The sequence below is a fragment of the Saccopteryx leptura genome, chromosome 1 (genome assembly GCF_036850995.1).
Source record: "Saccopteryx leptura isolate mSacLep1 chromosome 1, mSacLep1_pri_phased_curated, whole genome shotgun sequence".
Taxonomy (NCBI): Eukaryota; Metazoa; Chordata; class Mammalia; order Chiroptera; family Emballonuridae; genus Saccopteryx; species Saccopteryx leptura.
The window spans coordinates 301,770,921-301,795,428 of record NC_089503.1 but is presented as its reverse complement, the minus strand read 5'-3'; the positions used below and the strand labels follow the sequence as shown (position 1 = coordinate 301,795,428).

General features: G+C 36.9%; 1 protein-coding gene across 7 annotated transcripts in view; it reads left to right on the top strand.

Moving 5' to 3' along the window:
- Window positions 1-19,050, top strand: part of VEZT (vezatin, adherens junctions transmembrane protein) — a 71,544-nt gene extending 52,494 nt beyond the window's left edge. For 4 of the 7 annotated variants that reach the window (XM_066357382.1, XM_066357376.1, XM_066357391.1 and 1 more), the window contains exons 7-12: window positions 698-845; window positions 3,607-3,938; window positions 6,981-7,174; window positions 12,158-12,258; window positions 14,275-14,482; window positions 18,056-19,050. In XM_066357382.1, coding sequence (XP_066213479.1) covers window positions 698-845; window positions 3,607-3,938; window positions 6,981-7,174; window positions 12,158-12,258; window positions 14,275-14,482; window positions 18,056-18,570 — 1,498 coding nt within the window. In that variant the 3' untranslated portion in view covers window positions 18,571-19,050. The remainder of the gene's footprint in view (window positions 1-697; window positions 846-3,606; window positions 3,939-6,980; window positions 7,175-12,157; window positions 12,259-14,274; window positions 14,483-18,055) is intronic. The other 3 variants (XM_066357418.1, XM_066357413.1, XM_066357396.1) reach the window with 2 other exon arrangements.
- Window positions 19,051-24,508: the final 5,458 nt, after the last annotated feature.

Genomic DNA, 24,508 nt, shown 5'->3' with positions numbered 1-24,508 from the left:
TATTCACTGAAAGCGAAGTATTTACAGTAGGGTGCTGAGTGCCTAAGCCAAATAAATAAAGTGCACAATATAGTTTCAAACAGTGTGAAAAATAACTAAATTAGTTATTTTTAACATTTGTGAAGAACTGAGTTTTTAATACTTTAGAAAAAAGGATCCTGTAATATATCTGAAATATGTTAGTATATTAGAATTTAAGGTTAGTTTCTTTTTAAATGATGTAAATCTCTAGTGGAGAATAAGAAAAGGAGGACCTGGCCAGTTGGCTCAGTGGTAGAGCATCGCCCCAGTGTGTGGAAGTCCCAGGTTTGATTCCCAGCCAGGGCACACAGGAGAGGCACCCATCTGCTTCTCCACCCTTCCTCCTCTCCTTTTTCTTTGTCTCTCTCTTCCCCTCCCATAGCCAAGGCTCCACTGGAGCAAAGATGGCCCGGGTGCTGAGGACGGCTCCATAGCCTCCACCTCAGGCACTAGAATGGCTCCAGTTGCAACCGAGCAACACCCCAGATGGGCAGAGCATCGCCCCCTAGTGGGCATGCCAGTTAGATCCCAGTCAGGTACATGCAGGAGTCTCTCTACTTCCCAGTTTCTCACTACAGAAAAATAAAAAGAATAAGAAAAGGTAATTTTGAGCAGTCTTAACATACCCTTTATGCTTAATGAAAAGGCTTTGTTGATTGCCTTAACCTAATTTAACCTACCCTCTGAACTCTGAGAGTGACAATGTAACCAACTACATCTGTGTGGTGCCTTTTAAGGAGCTGGGCCTTGGACTTAGTGAAGAGCAGATTTCAGAAGAAGAAGCACATAACCTTACAGATGGCTTCAGCCTGCCTGCATTGAAGGTAAGCCAATGTCGGAAGAGAAGAAGGGCTGAGGGGAAACGATAGAAGCTCTTAGACTATGCCTGTGCATCCCTGGCCAGTTAACTTAGTGGTAGAGTGTTGGCCTGGTGTATGGAAGCCCTGGGTTCAATTCCCAGTCAGGGCACACAGCAGAAGTGAGCATCTTCTTCTCCACCCCTCCCCTCCCAGCTCTCTCTCTTCTCCTCCAGCAGCCATGGCTTGAATGGTTTGAGCAAAGTTGGCCCCAGGCGCTGAGGATGGCTCCATGGCCTCACCTCAGGCGCTAAAATAGCTCAGTTGCCAAACAATGGAACAGCAGCTCAGACGGGCAGAGCATCCCCTGGTAGGGGGTTGCCAGGTGGATCCTGGTGGGTGCACATGCAAGAGTCTGTCTCTGCCTCCCGCCTCTTTCTTAATAAAAAAGATTATGCCTGTGCTTTCTGAACACAAATGGTGCACCTGTTCTTTTATTGTTCGCTGAAGACCATTACTGTAGTAATAGCCTTAGTGATGTTTGTAAGGCTGCCTTTAAGAGTGGAGAGCATCATAAAGATTGAATAAGATCCTTATAGTTTGATATCAAGATACTTAATTCTCAATATAAGCATTTCTTAGAGTTTGGAGATAAGTGAGTTTACTTTAATAGGAAACCAGTATGAGTGATTTTATTTGCTATCCATTTGTTTCAACAAACATGGGCAAAGAATTTCAAGACCTACATCTTCCCTTGGAAAATCCAAAATTCTTGTTTAGAACTTTTTGTATATTAAAAACCACATAAAAGGATATATTTGACTACATAAGAATTAAACTTCTAAACTTTAGATACTGCATACCTTAATTTTTTTTTAAGATTTTATTTATTCATTATAGAGGAGAGAGAGAGAGAGAGAAGGGGGGGAGGAGCAGGAAGCATCAACTCCCATATGTGCCTTGACCAGGCAAGCCCAGGGTTTTGAACCGGCAACCTCAGTGTTTCCAGATACTGCATACTTTAGACAAGCTCAGAAAATAATGCAACTATTTATAACAGGGCATGAACTCTCTATATAAAGAGCACTAAGTTGTAGAACAACTTATGAATAGAAGACAGGTCAGGTACCTGGAACTGCCAGTTCACAAAAGAAGAAAGAGAAATGGCCAATATGGTAAAATTTTCTATCTTATTAGTAATGAAAGATACAAATAAAAATAATAAGTAAACATTTTGCCAAGGATATTGAAAGTAGGTAATATTCATTATCAATGAAGATTCAGAGAGACCTCAAACACCAGCTGTGAAAGCATAAACTACTTCATTTCAGCCGTGAATACCAACATTCACAAAGGTGTGGACACTTTACTCCAGAATTTTAAACTTACGGATTCATCTCAGCAAGTAAAGATATACTCAAACTATGCTCATGATATTACTATAGGAGCAAATATTGGAAACACTAAAACCTCAAAAATATGAGATTGGTAATGATTTATGGTACAGTCGTTTGATGAGCTGTTTTGGAATTAGAAGTAGAAAAAAATAACGTGGAAAAACATAAGTTAGAGCACGTTACAAAAACATTGTGCAGTAAGATTCTAGTAGTATTTTTAAGAGATCCTCCAAATGTCTTTAAGTTTCTTTTCAGTACAGTGTATTTAGAAAACTCATAAAATTTAATGGTTAAATAAGACTTACAAGGTAAGCTTGTTTATATTCAGGAATTTCTAAATAATTGTGTCTTTAGCAATTTGGAAATTTGACCTTGCTTATGTAACAATAAATCAATGGTAAAACAAGTTTACATTAAATTACCTTATTTCATTATTTATATAATTTTAATATTCAGTTACTAAAACAGCCTAAATAATGTTCCCTTTCCTGGTTGTGAAAAATTGGAACCTAAATTGGTTCAATCCTCTTTGTTGATGTTAACTCTTGTTCATAGTAGACTGTTTTCCAGTGTTTCTCTCTTTCTTTGTTTCTTTGTTTTGGAGATATGGTCCTCCTCTTGAACAGAAAAATTATTTGCTGCCTCAATATAGGGCGTGTCTCTTAAAAATAGGTTTTGTAGTTTCTTGTGCCAGACACTCCTAGGTATTAACACTCTGGGGCTGATTTTTATGTTATTTCTTAACTATTTCCTAACCAAAATATTTCCTCGCCAAAATAATGGTATAATTTTGAACCAAAAACTCTGGGTTCATCAATAATTTGTTTCTTTGTACTTAGATAGGACTATCTTCCTACTGTCTTCTTTTCTTCTTTATGTAAAATTTTTAAATAGTTCATCAGCATTTACTTGTAATAGATGTGTCTCGTTTCATCAATACTTCCCTTCTATGTTAGAACTGTATGAAATTATATACTGGTGTTTCCGGCTTTATTGGGATCAGCAGTTTCCGTGTGCAGTGACTGCATGAGTTGATATAAAATTCTTGGCTAGCCTGACCTGTGGTGGAGCAGTGGATAAAGCGTTGCCTGGAATGCTGAGGTCACTGGTTTGAAACCCTGTACTTGCCCAGTCAAGGCACATACTACGATGCTTCCCACTCCTTCTCCCTCACCCCCCCTCTAAAAATCAATAAATAAAATCTTTTTTAAAAATTAAAAATAAAATAAAATTCTTGGCTAATCTTAGACTTAATTCAAGTTCACCTATATCTATTACATAAGGTAAAGTGAAAATTTTAAACCAGAAGTTCAATTTGTAATTTGTGTTGACTGTTGGCTAATATTTTTATTTTTTATTAATCTAGTTCTTTTTCCTTTTTTTTCCCTTAGGTTTTGTTCCAACTCTGGGTGGCACAGAGTTCAGAGTTCTTCAGACGGTTAGCCCTATTGCTTACTACAGCTAATGCACCTCCTGGGCCCTTACTTACTCCAGCACTTTTGCCTCATCGTATTTTATCTGATGTGACTCAGGGTCTACCTCATGTTCATTCTGCCTGCTTGGAAGAGCTTAAGCGCAGCTATGAGTTCTATCGGTACTTTGAAACTCAGCACCAATCAGTACCCCAGCGTTTATCCAAAACTCAACAGAAGTCAAGAGAACTGAGTAACGTTCACACAGCAGTACGCAGCTTGCAGCTCCATCTGAAAGCATTACTGAATGAGTAAGTTTCGAAGCTATATAAGGAAATGTCCCTGTGATTAGCAAGCTTCATTCTTGTGCCATTTGTGGTTGTTGGCTTGTGTCCTGGCAAGAAAGTAGCAAAATTGAGACGTGCAGAATGAAGGATGGTTTATAGCTACAAATATAGCAGAGAAACATGATTTCTAAGTCTATAATTCGGAGGAGTCACTTACAGTTTTTACTTTTCCTGATTTCAACAGAAAATCTAGAAAGATAGGACAAAGCAGATATTGTTTATACTGTTTAAGTCTGCAATGTAGAAGATTATAAAGACTGAGCTTGTTTTAAGTCTCTTTAAGTAGGGTTTTTAAGTGGAACCTGCAATCTAAGAGAAATATCTGCCAGTCCTGGAAAAATAAATTATAAGAGGTATTATGATACATATAGTTGAAGAATAATAAGTTGCTATTTTTCTAAATAAATTCAGCAGATTTGGTCTTTTTTCTGTAGCATAGGACAAGTTTTTTGGCCCTAGTTGGATAATAACATGCAGGGTCCTGGCCCTGGCCAGTTGGCTCCGTGGATAGAGCATAAACCTGGTGTATGAATGTCCCAGGTTTGATTCTCAGTCAGGGGATACAAGAAAAGTGACCATCTTCCCCTCCCTCTGCCCCTTCTCTCTTTCTCTCCATAGCTAGTGGCTCGATTGGTTTGCACATTGGCCTGGGTGTTGAGGATGGCTAGGTTGGTTTAAGCGTGTCAACTCAGGCACTAAAAATATATAGCTTAGTTGATTCAAGCATCGGCCCCAGACAGGGCTTACCAGGTGGATCCCATTCGGGGCACATGTGGGAGTCTGTCTCACTATCTCACCTCCTCTCACTTAAAAGTAAATGTAGGGTCCATATTTGTTGATTTTCTCCTTAGTATGGTTTGCTGGTACTTTGCCTTGGTAAAATGTAGGGTGCAATCATTCCAGTAAATGTTTCTGTAACAGAGACTTGTATTATAGGATTGGATCAGATGAATGGTTGGGTTCATGGTCTTGATAATCAGGAAGGTCATAGGAATAAGATGATATGATTATAGTTTATATACTTGACACTGGATACCAGACAAGAAGTAGAAGGGAGAGGATAGCAATCAGTTTTGTAAAATTAAAAAGTGAGTCAGAAGGCATAAAGATTCAGTTACATCAAAAGGCTAGTTTACTGGCATGAAGAAGGATGCGATGCACAAAGATAGGAAATTAAGGTCATAAGACATCTTGAGAAGATAAGTTTTTACCTGTCAGTTCAAGGTCAGGCATTCGGTATATAAGGCTGATCTAAAGGTCAGGGCACAGGGAAAATTTAAGAAACGATGAGGCGTGGATGTTCCAGGGGTCTGTAGCTGCTATGATAAGAAAGCGGTTGAGTGCTACCTAACTCAGGCCTGTCTGCCCCAGGGAATACGGGAGGTAAAGCAATCTCAACATGAGTGGGAGCAAGGTTGCATCATTATCAGAGGAAAACCAGGTTTTAGTAGAAGAAGCTAGAGTCTCTAAAGAATTAATTTTTGGCAGTAGAATCAGAAACATACAGGGCATAATGTAATACATTATAAGAGAAGATGGCTCAGGGAAGGAAGAGTGCTACCTCTTTAAAAGAGGGGCTCTTTGTACCTTTGTCAGGGATTGTGGATTGTGGTGGGAATTATGTTTACTGTTTAAAAATGAAATATTCTTTATATGCTACTAAACATCACCTTTCAAAGTATTTTAACTAGTCATTAAATACCAGTCATTAACACTCGTATCTGATTTGCTCTATAGAACTGTGACACACAACTTTTAAAAGTATTATCTAAAAATTGTTTTGTGTTTCACTCCTTTGCTAGTCCCACTCCCACTTTCCCTATACAAGGGCATTAACACTTTAACTGTTCTTCCTTCCTCCAGAGTATTTACTGCTAGATTGTTTCTGAGGCATGTATTTGCTTTCTCATTTAACCAGAAATCTTAACTGCCTTCAGAGTATAATGTAGACTGGAGTCTGTATAACCATTCTGTAGAAAGCATTCGCTATGACCTGACTGCAGTCTGCCTGTGTCTTTATTTCTAACTCCTTTTCCTTCAATCCATCCAAACCGTATCAATTGCCTTTTTTGTATCTCTCCTAGAATGACCTTTTTCATCTTTTGTACATTCTCAAATTTTATCCTTCAGTGCTACCTCAAAAGTACCTCTTCTTAGATATTCCCTATTTGTACCCATTGCCGGTAGCAACTTCCCCCCTTCCGAATTCTTACAACACTCTTTTTATCTCTCTCTGCTTGGATAAAACCCAGCTTTACAGTTTACCATTTTGACTCTGAGCAAGTTTCTTTAACTGCCTGGACCTAATTCCTCATCTGTAAAATGGAAATAAAATATTACTTATTTATAATGATATTGTATTTATATTCATGTATAATTTCTTTGATTCAGTTGTAAGTGTCTTATAAGTAGAAGATGGGTTTAACTCATCCAATCAGTTCATGCCTAGTATGTATGCAAGCAATATTTGTTGAATGAATACATACTATTTATAACCTTTTTTTAAAAAATGTGGTAAAATACATATAACAAAATTTACCATTTAACTTCTTTTTTAGAGAGAGAGATTGAGAGAGAGGAAGGAAGAGAGATGGGAAGCATCAACTCATAGTTGTGTCACTTGTTCATTTATTGCTTCTTATATGTACCTTGATGGCAGGGGGGTGCAGTACTCAGGCCGAGCCGCATTCAAGCTGCTGATCCTACGCTCAAGTGGGTGAGCCCATGCTCAAGCCGGCAACCTCAGGGTTTTGAACCTGAGACCTCAGCGTCCCAGGTTGATTCTCTGTCCACTGTGCCTCCACAGGTCAGGCCCATTTAACCATTTCAAGTGTACAGTTCAGTGGCGTTAAGTACATTCACATTGTTGTACAACCATCACCACCTCCCATCTCTAGAACTTCTTTCATCTTATAAGCTTATTTCTTAAATAAGCCTTGAAAATTATAAATTTACCATTTTATATTTTAGAAATCTCTATGGTGAAAATTTTTCTTTATTACTCAGGGTAATAATTCTTGAAGATGAACTTGAAAAACTTGTTTGTACTAAAGAAACACAAGAACTAGTGTCAGAAGCTTATCAAATTCTGGAACAGAAATTAAAGTTGATTCAGCCCCATGTCCAAGCAAGTAACAGTTGCTGGGAAGAGGCCATTTCTCAAGTGGACAAACTGCTACGAAGAAATACAGATAATAAAGGTACCTATGGGAGATTTCTTTTCCATATTCTACTCCAGCACGATTTCATTAGGTATATTTCTTCTCTCCATGATGAAACAAACGGACTTGACAAAACTTCTTAGTTTACTAGAGAAAAGGCTGAACTAATACATAAAAAAAGGTTGACACTAAATATAAATTTTGCCTCTTACTAAAAACAAAAAAGTCAATATGATATGAAAGTTCCCTAAATCATATACCTCATTTTTTAAAAATTTAAATGAAGGAAGATTTTAATAGTATTTATCATTATTAGAACTTCCAGAATCTCTTTTCCAGGTGGGGTGATAATGAGTGTGATATTTACAGGCCAGAAATTGAGCTTTGCTTTTAAGATAAAATACGTACTTTAGTAATTCAGAAATTATATTAAAATGCTATAGTAGGTAGCACTGCATAATTGTTATTAGGAGTCTAAAATATATTAAGTGCCATTATTTACTAGTAACACTGAAGTGCCTCATACTGCTAGGTAAAAAGACAATCTTTAAATTCTACACAAACCTGCTCTCATTTGACCCACATTTTATACTTTGCTTTACTAGTTTCACTATATAAATGTTTGGCATATTAATTCTTAAACTTGTGCTATAAATAAATGCCATGTATTCCTTGGACTTTTATGATGAGGTTAATCAGATTTATGTATAGAAATAATATTTTTGCCAGAGATAATTAATGCTTTATCATTCTTAGTCATTACTTTGTTTACAGCTAGATCTGTAATACTTTATTTAAGAAAAATGCTGAATAAGTCCTTAGATCAGTGGTTCTCTAACTTTTGAAGTCAGGGTGCATTTAAAATCCTACAAATAATTGTAGGCGGACTATATACAAATTTCTGAAAAATATGTTATAATAATTAAGTCAAATATTAAAGAAAAAATTATAAAGTCTAAGCATGCTTTTATGATAATTAAATGAAATAAATACGACAAAATTAAATTCATTCTGACATTAAAAAACATTTTTATGTTACAGTTTTTGAGTTACGCTTTTTAGAATTCTTAAAAAAGAGGGGTTAAAAAATAAAAAAACGACAAAAAAGCTATCTTTAGATAGATAGATAGATAGACTCATTGTAGGATTTAGTAAATTCGGCAGGTTCCAGCGCAAATGTGTTTTTTCATTCTTGTGTTTATGAGATACATGAGCCTGATGTGTCCTAGCGATTTCTTCATGTTTGGGCATATTTTTGAAAGGCAGACTCTCATTTCATTGTCAGTACATTGAAGAATTCTTCTCTTTTTACTCTTATTGTGTTGAGGGTCTAAAACCCTAAGTCACATAAATAGGATGTTGAAAATTGTAGTAAAATGTTCCAAGCTTTTTTAGATATTGCCACATATTCTTTTATAGAAATCCAAAAGGCTTCAAGAGACAATTCTTTATGTTTAATCATCAATCCACAATCAGTGGATATAGCTACCATTTCTTCTTCTGTTAATATTAAACCAAAATCACTTGAAGCTTCCATGAATGGGTTTCTAATCCAATCGTATTGTTTAGTGTTAAGTGATGGAAAATGCTATAAATTCAATTCTGCCCATCAGCCTTCAAGTCCTATTTTATTTACACTTAACTTTTGCTCACTTCCAGAATTGGATTCTTCAATATCATGCTTCTTTTTTAAGAAATCTATCCATTTTACTTGGGTGTATTTATCTAAAAATAATATAATGATGTGTTAATAATAAATATAATAATGATGTGTTAACAAAAAGAGCAGTGTTTCCATAATGAAATAGTATAATAGAGTAACTATATTTATTTTTATATCTGGGCACATGCCGCGAACCAGTGCAGCTAGTAATTCCAGGTCCCAAGTGGGAACGGTGCAGAATTAAGAAAATATGAGGTCCAGAGGGCCCTGTAATTGCTGCTGGCAAGAACAAAGTTTTCCCAAAAACCTTATCTTGCTTTATTTATAGGGCAAAGTGGGCCATAACAAATCAATGAGATCTTTGATCATGTTTCCAAGGCAACCCAAGAATTTTACCAAGTGCAGAAAACCCCCACCATACATATCATCTTAACTTTACACGTAACAAAGGGTAGAAAAAACTTGCCTCCAATCTTTCCAGGGAACATGGGGGATAGTGTAAACAATCCAGCACCACAGCTTAACAGCCTTTTACAAGCTAATCAGGCAAGTGAGGTGGGGGGTTGGGCAGACTGTCAGCTTACAGCCAATTCCCCACACCTCTGTCCCTCAAAAATCTAAACTCCAAAAACCCTGCTGGTTTTTTGGTCCCCAACAGGCACATATTTCTCTGGAATACCATAGGGCGCACTTGGAAATCTAGGGCATACCAGTGCACCCTGGCGCACACTTTGAGAACCACTGCCTTAGATAGTAAAAGTATTAACTTTTTTCAAAGGAAATGTTAGCATACTAATTACTGATATGTTACCAAGAGATTTCCTTTATATCTCAGATATAAATAGTGAATAATTTTTTCTCCAAAGGATAAATTTACCAAGGATTTTTAATAGATGCAAATTTTATGCTTTTAAAATTTTGAAATAACCAAGTCTAGAGTTTTGAGTACATTTTCTATAAATAGAAGCACTATTTATGATTGTTAAAAGATAGATACCACTCACCCCTCCTTAGCTTACTCTGAGATGTTGAATCTTAGTCACACACTTAAACGTGATTGTTAAAACTATCTCTTGCCTGACCGGTGATGGCCTAGTGAATGAAGTGTCCACCTGGGACACTGAGGTCCTGGGTTCAAGACCCAAGGTCCACTGCTTGAGCACAGGCTCACCAGCTTGAGCACAGGGTCGCTGGCTTGAGCATGGGATCATAGACATGATTCCATGGTCACTGGCTTGAGCCCGAGGTCACTGGCTTGAGCAAGGGGTCACTGGTTCTGCTATAAGCCCCCGGTCAAGGCGTGTATGAGAAGCAATGAACAACTAAAGTGCTGCAACTATGAGTTGATGCTTCTCATCTCTGTACCTTCCTGTCTCTCTCTTTTTTTTATTTCTCTTTCTCTTTCTTTCTCTCTCTCTCATGCACATGCTAAAAAAAATAAAAAATAAAAACTGTTTTCTAATCATTGGGCAGATGATAAATAATTTCTTGATTATGCTCTGCATATGTAGCTCAAACATAATGATATGAATTAAAACAGAAGTAATTCACAAATGTTCCTCACTAAAACACTCATAGTGGCCATGGCTATACAACATTAAATAAAACATTCATTTAAATTTTTTGGCCCTGGCCAGTTGGCTCAGCGGTAGAGCGTCGGCCTGGCGTACGGGAGACCCGGGTTCGATTCCCGGCCAGGGCACATAGGAGAAGTGCCCATTTGCTTCTCCACCCCCCCTCCTTCCTCTCTGTCTCTCTCTTCCCCTCCCGCAGCCAAGGCTCCATTGGAGCAAAGATGGCCCGGGCGCTGGGGATGGCTCCTTGGCCTCTGCCCCAGGTGCTAGAGTGGCTCTGGTCGTGGCAGAGCGACCCCCTGGAGGGACAGAGCATCGCCCCCTGGTGGGCAGAGTGTCACCCCTGGTGGGCATGCCGGGTGGATCCCGGTCGGGCGCATGCGGGAGTCTGTCTGACTGTCTCTCCCCGTTTCCAGCTTCAGATAAATAAATAAATAAATAAATAAATAAATAAAATTTTTAAGGTGCAGGTGCTTTAAGTTAACTGTATCCTTTTTTTTAAAGTAATTTCAAAATTATAGGAATATTGCAAGAATAGTTCTGAGTATGCTTCATCCAGATTCCCCAGTTGCTCACATTAAACCACCTTGGCCTTATCTATGTACCTGTATGTAAACTCCTAGGGTGAGATTATTCTTAACCATTTGAAAAAAGATGCAGACATGAAACCTCCTTACCTGTTAATACTTCTGTTTGTATTTTTTTAAAACATGAACATTCCCCTGCATAGCCATAGTATACCATCAAAATCAGTAATTAACATGGATAGAATATTGCTGTCTAATCCACAGACCCCATTCTAATTTCACTGATTGATCCAGTAATATTTTTAATGTCCAGATCCAGATCTCACATGGCATTTAGTTGTCATGATCCTTATACTCCTTTAGCCTTTCTTCTCTTTCATAAGTGGTTTTTGAAAAAAATACTGTGAGATTATATAAATATCCTTTCCTCATCAAAATTTTTCCATTATTATGCATACACATACCAAATGACTGATAGTATTATTCCTAGATATTAACCCAAGAGATAAAAATGTAATGTTCACACAAAAACCTATACAAAAGTGTGGTGACTTTATTTATAATCACTAAAAACAAAAAAGAAGCTCATGTCCTTGTGCCAGTGAATAGATAAATTGTTACATCCATTCATATATAGGAATACTACTCAGCAATAAAAATTAAGTACTAATACATCAATAAAATAGAATATCTAATACAGTAGGCTAATCAAAAGAAGTCAAACTTAAATTACCACTTACTATATGATTCCATTTATATGACATTCGTGTATGTGTGTGTGTGTGAGAGAGACAGACAGACAGACAGACAGGAATGGAGAGAGATGAGAAGCATCAATTCTTTGTTGCAACACCTTAGTTGTTCATTGATTGCTTTCTCATATGTGCCTTGACCAAGGGCTACAGCAGAGTAAGTGACCCCTTGCTTAAGCCAGCGACCTTGGGTTCAAGCTAGTGAGCTGTGTTCAAACCAGATGAGCCCGTGCTCAAGCCAGCAACCTCTGGGTTTCAAACCTGGGTCCTCTGCGTCCCAGTCTGACACTCTATCTACTACGCCACCTGTTCAGGTTATATAACATTCTTGAAATAGTAAAACTTAATAGGAACAGAAAACATCAATGGTTACTAGGAATTGGATATGGAGGGAGAGATATGGTATAAAGAGGCAGCGTAAATGTTTTGAGGTGATGGAACTGTTCTATATCTTGATTGTTAATTAGATATTCACTTATTACTGTTTGGCCTGTTTCTTTTTTAAGGCAAACCTGAAATAGCATGTGAAAACCCACGCTGTACTGTGGTACCTTTGATGCAACCTACTCTCCACATTGCAGACAAAGATCCAATCCCTGAGGAACAGGTAAGGGTGAAAATTGTTTCATGTACAAAACTTACCTACCTCTATCTGTAATTGATATGGTTAATTATTAAATTTATATCAAATCATTAGTTCTTAGTGCCTTGAGTTTTGTTTTGTTTTTGTATTTTTCTGAAGTTGGAAACAGGGAAGCAGTCAGACAGACTCCCGCATGTGCCCAACCGGGATCCACCCAGCTTGCCCACCAGGGGGCGATGCTCCGCCCATCTGGGGCACTGCTCTGTTGCAACCAGAGCCATTCTAGCACCTGAGGCAGAGGCCATAGAGCCATCCTCAGTGCCTGGGCCAACTTTGCTCCAATGGAGCCTTGGCTGCGGGAGGGGAAGAGAGAGACAGAGAGGAAGGAGAGGGAGAGGGGTGGAGAAGCAGATGGGCACCTCTCCTGTGTGCCCTGGCCGGGAATCGAACCTGGGACTCCTGCATGCCAGGCTGACACTCTACCACTGTGCCTTGAGTTTTAATCCATTAAATCTACTATTAGATTTTCTTGTTCTTCATATCTTTTATTTTATTTATTTATTTATTTATTTCTTAATCAAGTGACAGGCAGGGAGGTGGAGAGACAGACTCTCGCATGAGCCCTGACTGGGATCCACCTGGCTACCCCCATCTGGGGCTGATGTCCTGCCCATGTGGGGCCACTGCTCCGTTGCTTAGCAACTGAGCTGTTTTTAGCACCTAAGGCAAGGCCATGGACCCATCCTCAGCACCTGGGACCAACTTGCTCATTTGAGCCATGGCTGCAGGAGCAGAAATGGGCAGAGGGAGAAGCAGATTGTTGCTTTTCCTGTGTGCCCTGACCGGGAATCAAACCCAGGACTTTAACATGCCAGGTCAATGCTCTACCACTGAGCCAACTGGCAAGGGTCTATTATTCATATTTAGTTTTCCATTTCTTAACACTTAAAGGTAATTAGACACATTAAAAATTAGTGCTTTGGCAAAGGTACCTTCTGTGATACTGGAAATATTTTTACCTTGATCTGCGTAGTAGTACGAGCATGTATACATATGAAAAGGTCTTATACACTTATCTTGTACATTTGACTGCATTTATATTATACCTCGCTTTCGAAAATCAATTTTTAATGATTGTATTAGATACTGACTAACACTGGTTTTGCTCATCCTAAGAAGAAGAAGTTTTCCTTGGGTCATATAGTCTATTCAGTATTCTTGACTGCAAAGGGAAACCAACCCTACTAAGTTTAACAAGCAAGAAATTTTTAAATATCATTAAGATACCTGACAGAATATTTCAGAGGGCCATGTAATTAGGCTTGAACCAGGTTGGGGTAAAAAACTAAAATCACTCAAAAGAATTGTTCCAGTGGCATCATCACTGCTAAGTCACTGGGCACAGACATTGCCACTTGCTCCGTCAGTGCTCCCTTCACAACCTTTGCCACTGAAAACTTCATCTGCCAGCATTCTTACCAGAGTGGATTCCTCAAGAAGTCTGCTTCTTTCATAATAAAGTTCTGAATCAAATATCTGCTCCAGGTACATCTGATAAGAGGATCCCAAGTCATTTGCCTGTCTTTGAGTAAACAGGGATCATACCATTTACCTTAGTGAGATAGAGAGCCATAGATGAGATGTTACCCAATCCTAGGAATAGTATTCAGATTCCCTTTGACATCAGAAAGCACCACAAATATCTACCGGAGGACTAACATACTTGACTACTTCCCCAAATCACCAGCCCTGCTAATTTTGATTGGTTTTTACAGAGCTAATCACTGTAATCTTGACTAGATCTGTAGAATGGTCAGAATAGAAAAATAACAATTGAAGTTATTAAACTGTCTTATTTACATTCCTTTTTAGTATAACTTTTTTTTTTTTTTAATTTTCCAGTTATCTATATGGTTGCTTTGTTTAATGACCTGTGCCAAGAGCCCTTTTTAATCTTGGGGAGGGGTAGGTAAAATAGATAAATACTACTAGATAATTATTTGCTCGAAGTAAAATACTTTCTCTTTTATTCACTTTCAGGAATTAGAAGGTTATGTAGATGATATAGATATGGACAGTGATTTCAGAAAGGATGATTATTATTACTTGTCTCAAGAAGACAGAGAAAGACAGAAGCGTGAGCATGAAGAATCCAAGAAGGTACTCCAAGAATTAAAATCTGTGCTGGGATTCAAAGCATCAGAGGCTGAAAGGCAGAAATGGAAGCAACTTCTATTTAGTGATCACGGTAAGCACTGACTTCAGAGTAAAAGGTTACTGCATTGTAGGGCTTTTTTGTTTCTTTAACTGTGAATCCTATTTTAGTTATAGAATTCTTATATAATTTTAGGGACCATCAGTAAGTATTGTACTTTTTCTTCTAGATACAAAATGAATTTGATCAATTATAGAGTAGGTGTATCATAAAATTGGGATCATACTTTTCATCAGTTATTTGATTTTTTGACAAAATTTGTTTTGGAATGGGTGGTAAGTTGAATAAATTAATAGTGTTTTCAAATTTCATGAATTTGAGATTCTAAATTGTTTTCCTTATATTGATATACATACCTTAGTGAAACAAAATAAATAACTGCGAACACTGATCAAACAAATGAAGTAAGACCTAGGCCACTTAGCTGTATATATCATTAAGGTTACTCAGTGATTTGAGCCATGGGAGCAGAGGAGGTACTTCTGTGCACAGTCACCTTACTTGGATCTGGACACAATCAGATGATTCATAATACCTAAGATTAGCCTTAAACTCCTTTATGTCTCCCACACTTCTGTCGTTGAACTTCTTGGGAGGTGGTGAAGGGAATGAGGGGAAGCTTAATACATTAAACTACACTGCTCACAAAAATTAGGGGATATTTTATCACTTCATATTTGTTTTGAAATATCCCCTAATTTTTATGAGCAGTATGCTAATTCCTAGATGAAGAATGATTTCCTATGGATTTCTAAGAAAGTAGAATGGGAACTTCCCTTCCATTTTAGAGTATATAGAGCCTTAAAATCAATTGCCTTTCTCTTTTTCTTTTTCACTTGAAATGTATAATTACATAACTTCCAAGAAGTTCCTCAGAGTTCTCTTTTCTTCTCTTGGGATCCCTATCACTCTTATTCTCCCTTGTCCAGATGTACATTTATTGATTTTTTTCTTCTTTCTTTCCATTAGCCTCTTTTAGAGCCCAGGTCCTCATTACATTATACTCATAATAGCTTCTTAGTTGCCTTCCATTTCCAATGCCTTTTTCTTAAGGTATCCTTAGAGATAGCTTCTAAGCTTCTAAGATAGCTTCTGTCCTTGCAAGCTCCCTCCATATTTTTCTCAAACAGCACATATAAGTCCATCATATCTTATTATATTCCCCCTATTTCTAATATAGATATTTTCCTCTACCTGTAGTTATATTTATCTGATTAGACTATATATAGTTCCACAAATTAGCTGTTTTTATTCATGGAAAACATGGCGATTCCTTTACCAAAAATGTATTTTCTCCAAACTGTCCTCTCTACCAGTCCCCTCTGTGAAACCCTCCTCTGATGGCTCCCGCCCTGCCACCTGTCCTACCACTCACTACAAATCCTCACACCAGAGGGGCACGGTAGTGAAATAAAAGCAAGTCTTGAGCAGCAAAGCACATAGTCAGAATAGAAGATTAGGATCTTCCTAGAAGCAGCAGTAAAAGTACAGTTGCTCTAACCTGCTTATTTATGAACTGGGCCTATATAATTCAGAGATTAGAAGTGTTATGATTTTTAGGCACTGTTGTTTTGTCTATGCACATGGGTTTTTTTGTCTCTAATTAAATTATAGTCTCTTTAAATAAGGGTTTTATTATCCTCCACAGTATTCATTGAGCAAACTATTTATTCAACAAATAGTTCTTAATGCACTGTTTATTGTTGTATATTCCTAGCACATAAATCAAGAGATAAATATCCCTATATTCCTGGAGCCTAATATTCTAGCACAGTGTTAACACAGTCATCAGTTGACTCCTAATATGGATTATATCCACCACCATTTAATTAGCAATAATGAGGAATATCAATCAACTTCTAATATATATTATATTCTTTAAACCAGCAGATTTATAGATTAAAATTACACATGAAGACTGAAAATAGCTTTATATATAAACTTGTATCCTTTTTTTATTGTTCAGTATTTTATTCACATAGCTTTTAAATGATCCTATTGACAAAATAGGCAAAGATAGAACACTGAGAGCCAGACCAGTGGTGGCACAGTGGATAGAGCGTCAACTTGGATGCTGAGGTCCCAGGTTCGAAATCCTGAGGTCACTGGCTTGAATGTGGGCTCATCTGGCTTGAGTGCAGAGTCGCTGGCTTGAGTGAGGAATCATAGACATTACCCCATGGTCACTGACTTGAGCCCTAAGGTCACTGGCTCAGCTGTAGCCCCCCAGTCAAGGCGCATATGAGAAAGCAATCAATGAACAACAAAGGTGCCACACAACCTAGAGTTGATGCTTTTCGTCATCTCTCTCCCTTCCTCTCTGTCTCTCTTATTCTCTCTTGCTAAAAATAAATAAATAAAACACTAAAAGAAATGTGTCTCTTTTTCAGGTATATGCTTTTGACAGTTTACATTTATAAAGGCAATAATGCTGATTTACTTGGTTTGTGGAAATAAGTAAAAAGCTGCTGATACCATAAAATGCTTTTCCCATGAAATTTTTCATTCCATCTTCCAGAGTTGTTTTCATCTCTGCCTACAGGGGTAAAGTCCGAATGGAATTAGAGAGGGAAATTCTACACTGGAACCTGCTGTGACCATTTTTTTCTGGTGTTGCTGCTTCTCTAGTGGAGTTGCTGCAGCTTAGGGATCTGTTTCTTGAAAATGGACATGTTTTACACAATTGTTTTTAAATAAACGCCAGATCTTCAAGATGCACTTTTTTTGTCTTCCGCCATGCTTCATAATATAATGTTTTGTACTAACCCCTTATACTGGGAGGAGAGACTGCCTAGCAAGCAACCCACTGCCTACTAACATCAAGAGGGGCTAAATAAAACTTCATTTTCCTTGAAAGGACAACTTCTGCCGTATGGATATATATTTATGTGTTATGCTTTGTACAGTAGTTGATCTTGAATGCAGATTTTATTTCATTATATATTTTTCTGTTGCATTATAAAATGTGTAGAACTTACGGCTTTACTTTCATCAGGGTCTTGTTAGGTAGTTGGCAAGTAAGTTGAGTTGTGTGTTGCTTTTGTTTTTCATGCTGTTTTACCTTATATATGTGTGTTGAAAATATGGTTACTATCTGGATTACATAGGCTTTCTATCTGACACGCTATCAGTGAAAGCCATACTGCTCATTCTTTAATGCAGTGGTCCTCAAAATTTAGTGTGCATCAGAACAAAGTGGAAAGCTTGTAAAATACAGCTGGTCCTCACTCCCATTTTCTAATTCAGTAGGTCTGGGGTGGGGCCTCAGAATTTGCATTTCTACCAAATTCCTAGGTGATGCCGACTGATGCTGTTGGTTTGGGGACCACACTTTTTAGAACCACTGCTTTAATATTTTGAATAAGAGAATATATGAAGTGTTTTTAAGTCTTCATCAAAACTGTATCTCATTTAATTTCTTAGGCATTTTATCTCTTATAAAGCTAAATTTATAAATTTATATTTACTTTACCAGAAAGTTTTATTTAGACTTTATTTATTGTTCTATATAAGAAAATATCTATTGAAAGTTTAAATTAAAGTTTAAGTCATTGCTGGGTCCTTAGTTATTATTTTTCTTTCTTTTTGCTTTTTTTCCCTTTAAAGCTGTATTGAAATCCTTGTCTCCTGTAGATCCAGTGAAGCCCATAAGTAATTCAGAACCATCAGTGGATTCAGATATGGGGAAAGTTGGTAAAAATGATACTGAAGAAGAAAGTAGTAAACCCTCCATAACTGACAATGAAATACATAGTAGGACTGAATATTTATGTGAAAACCCACTAGATGATAAAACTAAAGACAGTTCTACAAATGAAGTCTTCCTGCAAGGAGCTGAAGAAAGAGTATGTTACCAGTGTGAAAGGGAAGATGACTCTCAGAAAGCGGAGGTTGCTGACCTGACTGCTGCCCATCCAATGCCCAGGGACTCAGCACAGCCCTCCATTAAGCAGAGGCTGGTGCGGCTGCAGCTCTCCCCTGAGTTTACCTTTACTGCTGGGCTCGCTGCTGAAGTGGCTGCTCGATCTCTCTCCTTTACCACTATGCAGGAACAGACTTTTGGTGATGAGGAGGAAGAACTACTACTACAAGAAAATAAAAATGACGTAGAAGAAAAGTAAGACCCAAGATTTACATGAAGGATTTTAAATTGTTCCTCTTATGAAAGTGTTTTTTAGCTTCGAGACTAGCTATTCCTCTAGAAAGGGAAAATGAGTGTAAGTTTACTATATATAAAGCTAAGAATCGAATTTATAGGAAGAACCCTGGTTTGAACCACTGATCTGAAAATAGTAGTTACCTGTATGGCAGATCTTTTAGGAAAATAAAAGAAAGGTAAGGGCTCTTTTGAATAAACTGTTGTTTTATTTGCAGCACAACTGATCGGTCTTGGGAATTATTTAAGTTCTTTTCATAACAAATGAATTTATCATTTCTTGCCAGAATTTGCTACCATAAAATGACTGGGATAATTCTGCTGCAAGAACATTAACATTTAGTCTGACTCCTTTTTACTGTTTTCTCACAGTTAATAATTACAACTATGTTAATAACAAGTTGTTTGTATTTTATTTTTGTTTATACCAAGTCTTAAAGATACAGGTTCTGAATAAAAAAAAAAGAAAAGAGTTGTCATGCAATTGATGTGTACTGGGTTTTGGAACTAAAATATAGTTTTAAAGGTACTTCGGTTATGACATGTTTCTTATGTCTCCTGTTCATTTGTATTTTGTAGTTTATTTTAAGATTTCCTAATGGTATTTTAAAGAAAAACATTGTACCAGTTTACGAATTACCTTTTTAAATTTTTGTGTGTTTATCTTTTTCTGTTTTTGTTGCTTCTAGAAGAGCTGATGTCAAAGTAGGATCCCTGTGGTCCAAGGCCTATCCCCAACTTTGCAGTCCTTTTTATCAGTTTGTTTAGAGATACGGGTGTTGTTAACAGAAGCAGGCCACCCTGTCTCTGATTTCCTGCTTTAGGCTATCCCCTCTCCACCTGAATAAGACTCGGGAAACATTCTGTCAGCTTCCTGGAAAGCATCCTTGTCTCCTTAATACTTCATTTACAAACTACCTCTTAAAGTTGCTTTCCAAATTGTCCTGTCTCATCTGTTTTGTTTTGTGTTGTGATTGAATTTTCAAAGACTGGTATTTTCAGGATTATATTATTTTATTGAAACCTATAGCTCCCATGCACTGACACAGTTTTATAGATCTTATTTGGGGGAAATATAGGGATAGCTTAATTTATGCTGCTGCCCTAGAAAGAAAATTACATGATGAATCTAATTGTTTTTAGAGTTAAGAAACACATTCAAACTGCTACAATTTAAGAGTAAATCTTCATATACCAAAGGGTTTTTCCGCCCAGTTATCTATGGAAATCTAGTTTTATTCTAAGGAAAAATTTGTTCCTGCTTTAAATGAATAGTAGAGATTCTTTGTACTATAAGTGATTCTGCCAGTTGCCAAAATTTCTGTGACTTATCCATAATTAAACCATAGCTTCACACAGGAAGGACTAGAATTTAATAATTTTTAATTTTGTTATTATATCTTATTTTTTATTACACCTGTTTCCCCAGTTAGTTTTATTTAATGCTCTCTAAGGTGATACTTTTTTTATTTTGAAAAGTTAATTTTAATCCAGAATTTCTCATCTTCAGGCTGATTGTTACTTAGTTCAATGAAAATTCTTGGTAAAATTATAATATTAGGATCTTGGAACTTTAATTGAATGTTTTTGTGGTATATGTAGTTTTCAAATTTTCTTTCATCTTTTAAAATATTTCTGAGATTAAATATTATCTTTCCTGTGAAAATTCCTAATTTTCTCTCAGAATAGTCTAGAAGTCAGTGCTTCTCCACTTTTTTATGGGGCGCCTATATGAGAATAAGTTGGAGGTCTTATTTTTTCAATGCCATCCTCCCAATTATTCTCAGTCTTTTGGGAATAAAACCTAGGTGATGGTTATGCCCAGAAAAACTAAGAACCTCTATTTTGGACTATGTTGGACTTGAAGCTTCTTGCCATGATTACCTTAAGAAATAAAACAGGCCAATGTAATGTAAGTAGGTATTCTTGTTTGTTACTTTTCTAAGAACACTTTACTTTGTTTTATGAGGCTTTTGACTGGTTTTAATAGCTGTCATCTTCCATCCAAAAGAAACCCTCTAGAGAAAATGTTTTTTGGGGGGAAATTTGTAATTGTGCTTTCCACATTTTGGCACTTTAACAGGATAATTCTTGTTAGGAGTAATATGCTGGGAGCTTTTAATATGAATATTTGCATAATTATTTTTGGTTTTTTGTTTTGTTTTTATTTATTTTTGTGACAGAGACAGAGAGAGGTACAGATAGGGATAGACAGACAGGAAGGGAGAGAGATGAGAAGCATCAGTTCTTCATTGCAGCTCCTTAGTTGTTCATTAATTGCTTTCCTCATATGTGCCTTGAAAGGGGGAGGCCACAGCAGATCAAGTGACCCCTTGCTCAAGCCAGCAACATTGGGCTCAAGCCAGCGATATTTGGGCTCAAGCTAGCAACTATGATCCCGTGCTCAAGTAAGCGAGCCCACACTCAAGCTGGTGAACCCACGCTCAAGCCAGTGACCTCGGGGCTTCGAACCTGAGTCCTCTGTGTCCCAGTCTGACACTCTGTCCACTGTGCCACTGCCTAGTCAGGCTGCATAGTTTGCTTTAAAACCTGGTACTTGGTCCTGACCTGTGGTGGCACAGTGGATCAAGTGTCGACCTGGAACACTGAGGTCGCCAGTTCAAAACCCTGTACTTGTCTGGTCAAGGCACATATGGGAGTTGATGCTTCCTGCTCCTCCCCCCTTCTCTCTTTCTCTCTCTCTCCTCTCTAAAATGAATTTTTTAAAAAAATTTTTAAAAGAATGAAAAATAAATAAATAAAACCTGTACTTAATGTAAGAATGCATGAAAAAAGCTCTTTAGATCAGTCTTGAAGACAGAGTTTTTATTGTTTAGCTATAGTTAGGGAAGTCATGGCAGTAAATGATCTGGTGGCAATTATATGTTAAATTCTTTTTTTTTTTCAGCTTTCATTCAAACTCTACCTTCTGGCCTGCCTGTTGCCAGACTCTTGCTGGCCTTTGATTTGTGGTCCTCTGTTTATTTTCACAATTTGTCTATTATCTGACTTCGTAAGTTAAGTCCTAATTAAATCTAGTTGTATTTATGGCATTCGAATATATTTTATTAGGCAGTGACACACTGGTGCAAGTTTGACTTATGAAGTTATTGGAAACAAGCAAGTCAAGAGAAATACATTTAAAGCAAATTAGTAAGGAAAAAGAATATTGGTTTAAGGGTTTAATACAGAAGGGTAGACCAGAGTTTAAGTCACAGTTTCATCATTTAAAAGAAAAGTATGGCATCATAAATGACTTAATGACGTCACGGGGAGTTTTCCGAGCAAAACCCAAATCCTCCTGATTGCTAAATGATGTTTGTGATTTCTGACTTCTCAGAAATAGTTAAAAATAAAACCTTTGAAGCTAAAAAACAAGAACCTGTTATAAATGTTAGTAAAATAGGTAAAAAAAATTAAGAACTCAATTTTCTTAAATTAAATAAATAGTAATATTCTGAGTCACATAATAAAAGTGGTGAAGCTTTTAATATTAAAGCATAAAATGATTCGAGTTCTGATACATTTTGGCCCTGGCCGGTTGCTCAGTGGTTGATCATTGGCCCAGTGTTTAGATAGATGTTCTAGGTTCGACTCCTGGGCAGGGTACAAAGGAGAAGCACCCATCTGCTTCTCCACCTCTCCCCCTCTTGGTTTTATAGCTCTCTCACTCTCTCCCCCTCCTGCAGCCATGGCTCTATTGAAGCGAATTGGCCCCAAGCACTGAGGATGGCTCCATGGCCTCTGCCTCAGGTGCTAAGAACTGGGTTGCTGAGCAATGCAGCAACGCCCCAGATGGGCAGAGCATCACCCCCCTAGTGGACTTTTCAGGTGGATCCCAGTTGGGGTACATGTGGGAGTCTTGTCTCTATGCCTCCCCTCCTCTCACTGACTAAAACAAAGTTCTGATACATTTGACAGAATTATAAATCAGTGGACTATCAATCAAAAGGATCAGATCCTGGAGGTCATTTCACACTGGTGACTTTTACTTATACACCAACAGTAATGTAAAATATGAAATATTTCTGATAAATTATTAGATATCATGTGGGAAGAAAAGTTCAATTGATTTGGGTTAATCATAGTATATTGTTTCTATACCTAAACAAAACAAGGAAAAAGGAACTAAATATCATAAGACTATGGTATAGCTCAGCCAGCTCATTATTTGAACTAAAGTAGGTCTCATGCCAGGAGTGACAACCAGACAAAGAATAAAGGTTGATTTCTTCTCCCAATTATATTTATAAGAACATATCTGTGCAGTTCACATTATATTAGAAAATGAAGCTACAAATATTTTAGAAGGGAAAATGCTCTAAGTATAGTAACAGTTGATTTATCTGTCATCATTGATGGATGATTAACTTGGGTAAGTTAATTTTTTAGGTAACTGAGGCAAATCCATTTAATCATTAAACTTTTTTTAATAGTAGAGTTGGAAATTTTCTAAAATGTACTTTCTACTTCACTTTTTCTAGATTATTTAGGATATAATTTTAACCCTTTTTGTCATTTTAAGAACATCAATTCCTATCATAGGGTGCTAGTCAGAAATCCACCCTCGGGGCTACTGAGAAATATATATACATATTGCCTATTTATTACGTGATCCTACATTGCTATGCTTTTTTGAGTTATGTCTGTTTTTCACAATTTTTCTGTCTTCCCTTATAATCAGCTGCCACTTTCTGCTCCTGTCTTGTGTGCCTGCCTCCTGCACTAGGCCCCTAATTTGCTGCTTCTAATCTGCTGTGGATTGAGAAACCAGATTGCCAAGCTTGCTAGAATTGTGTCTAAAATAAGAGTAAGTAGACTGAAAGAAGACTAAGGGTCTTTTCTGTCAGTAGAGTGCATGGAATTTGTGGAACCTGTTTGGCTGCTTTGCATACTTTGTTTACCTCTTAGTTCTTTCCTAAGAACTTGCTAAACAAACATTTGGTTGTATGTATGATTACCGTATATTTGAAGTATTAATTCAGTTTTTATATATTGATGTTTCTAGGATTCTCCATTAATGAATTCAGCTATAGAAGAAAATTTGACTCATCTTTGTGTAAATTATTGTGTATATTTTAGGAAAATGTTAAATATTTTGTTCTAATTATTCTTAGCATAGTATACAGACTTGAAACTTAAAGCATTGTAAATGTAATTTCAACTCTGTTCACCAAGATTTATATTCTAGAACTGTTGGTTTGAGACTAAACATGCACGGCTAATTTAGTAAGAACTGGGTGACTGAATTTGGGGAGGAATGAGTCATTCTACATACCTGTTTTTGAACTATAGAAATGATTCTTGAAAGTATAGTCTTCACACCTGTTTTCTATAAGAGTTTAAAGCAAGCATTAAAATTTTTTGGAATAAGTTTTTAAGGAAATCTTTTTAAAACTTATGCATTGCTGTCTTAAAGAATATATGAAATACATTTTAATCTTTTTTATGTCAAAATAGTCATTATTAACAATAGTTATTAATTATACTGTGATAGACTAATTAGACATTGAGAACTATATGCCCTTTACTAAATGGCTCTCCATTCTGCTATGCTTTTTTTGTTTTCTTGTCTTTGTTTTTTAATAGTTCTAATGCCTCCAGTTCATATTATTACTTGCTTAAGTGTGCCTGTAACAACAGCCTTTCTCCATTCTCATGATGCTTCTTCTAGTCTGCTTTGGTTTTGAAAACAAGGTGACTATGACTGCTAGAATAATGTGTAAAGTCCCAAAACACAAGATTATACTTAAGTACATAAATTTTGTGACATGTTACTTTCGCACTGTTTCATTGCTATCTTGGAAATAAGTGAAGTTACTAGATTAGATACTTGCTCTCAAAATAGAAGAGCTTTCATTGTACTAAAGCAACTTTTTTTTTTTTTTTTTTTTTTACAGAGA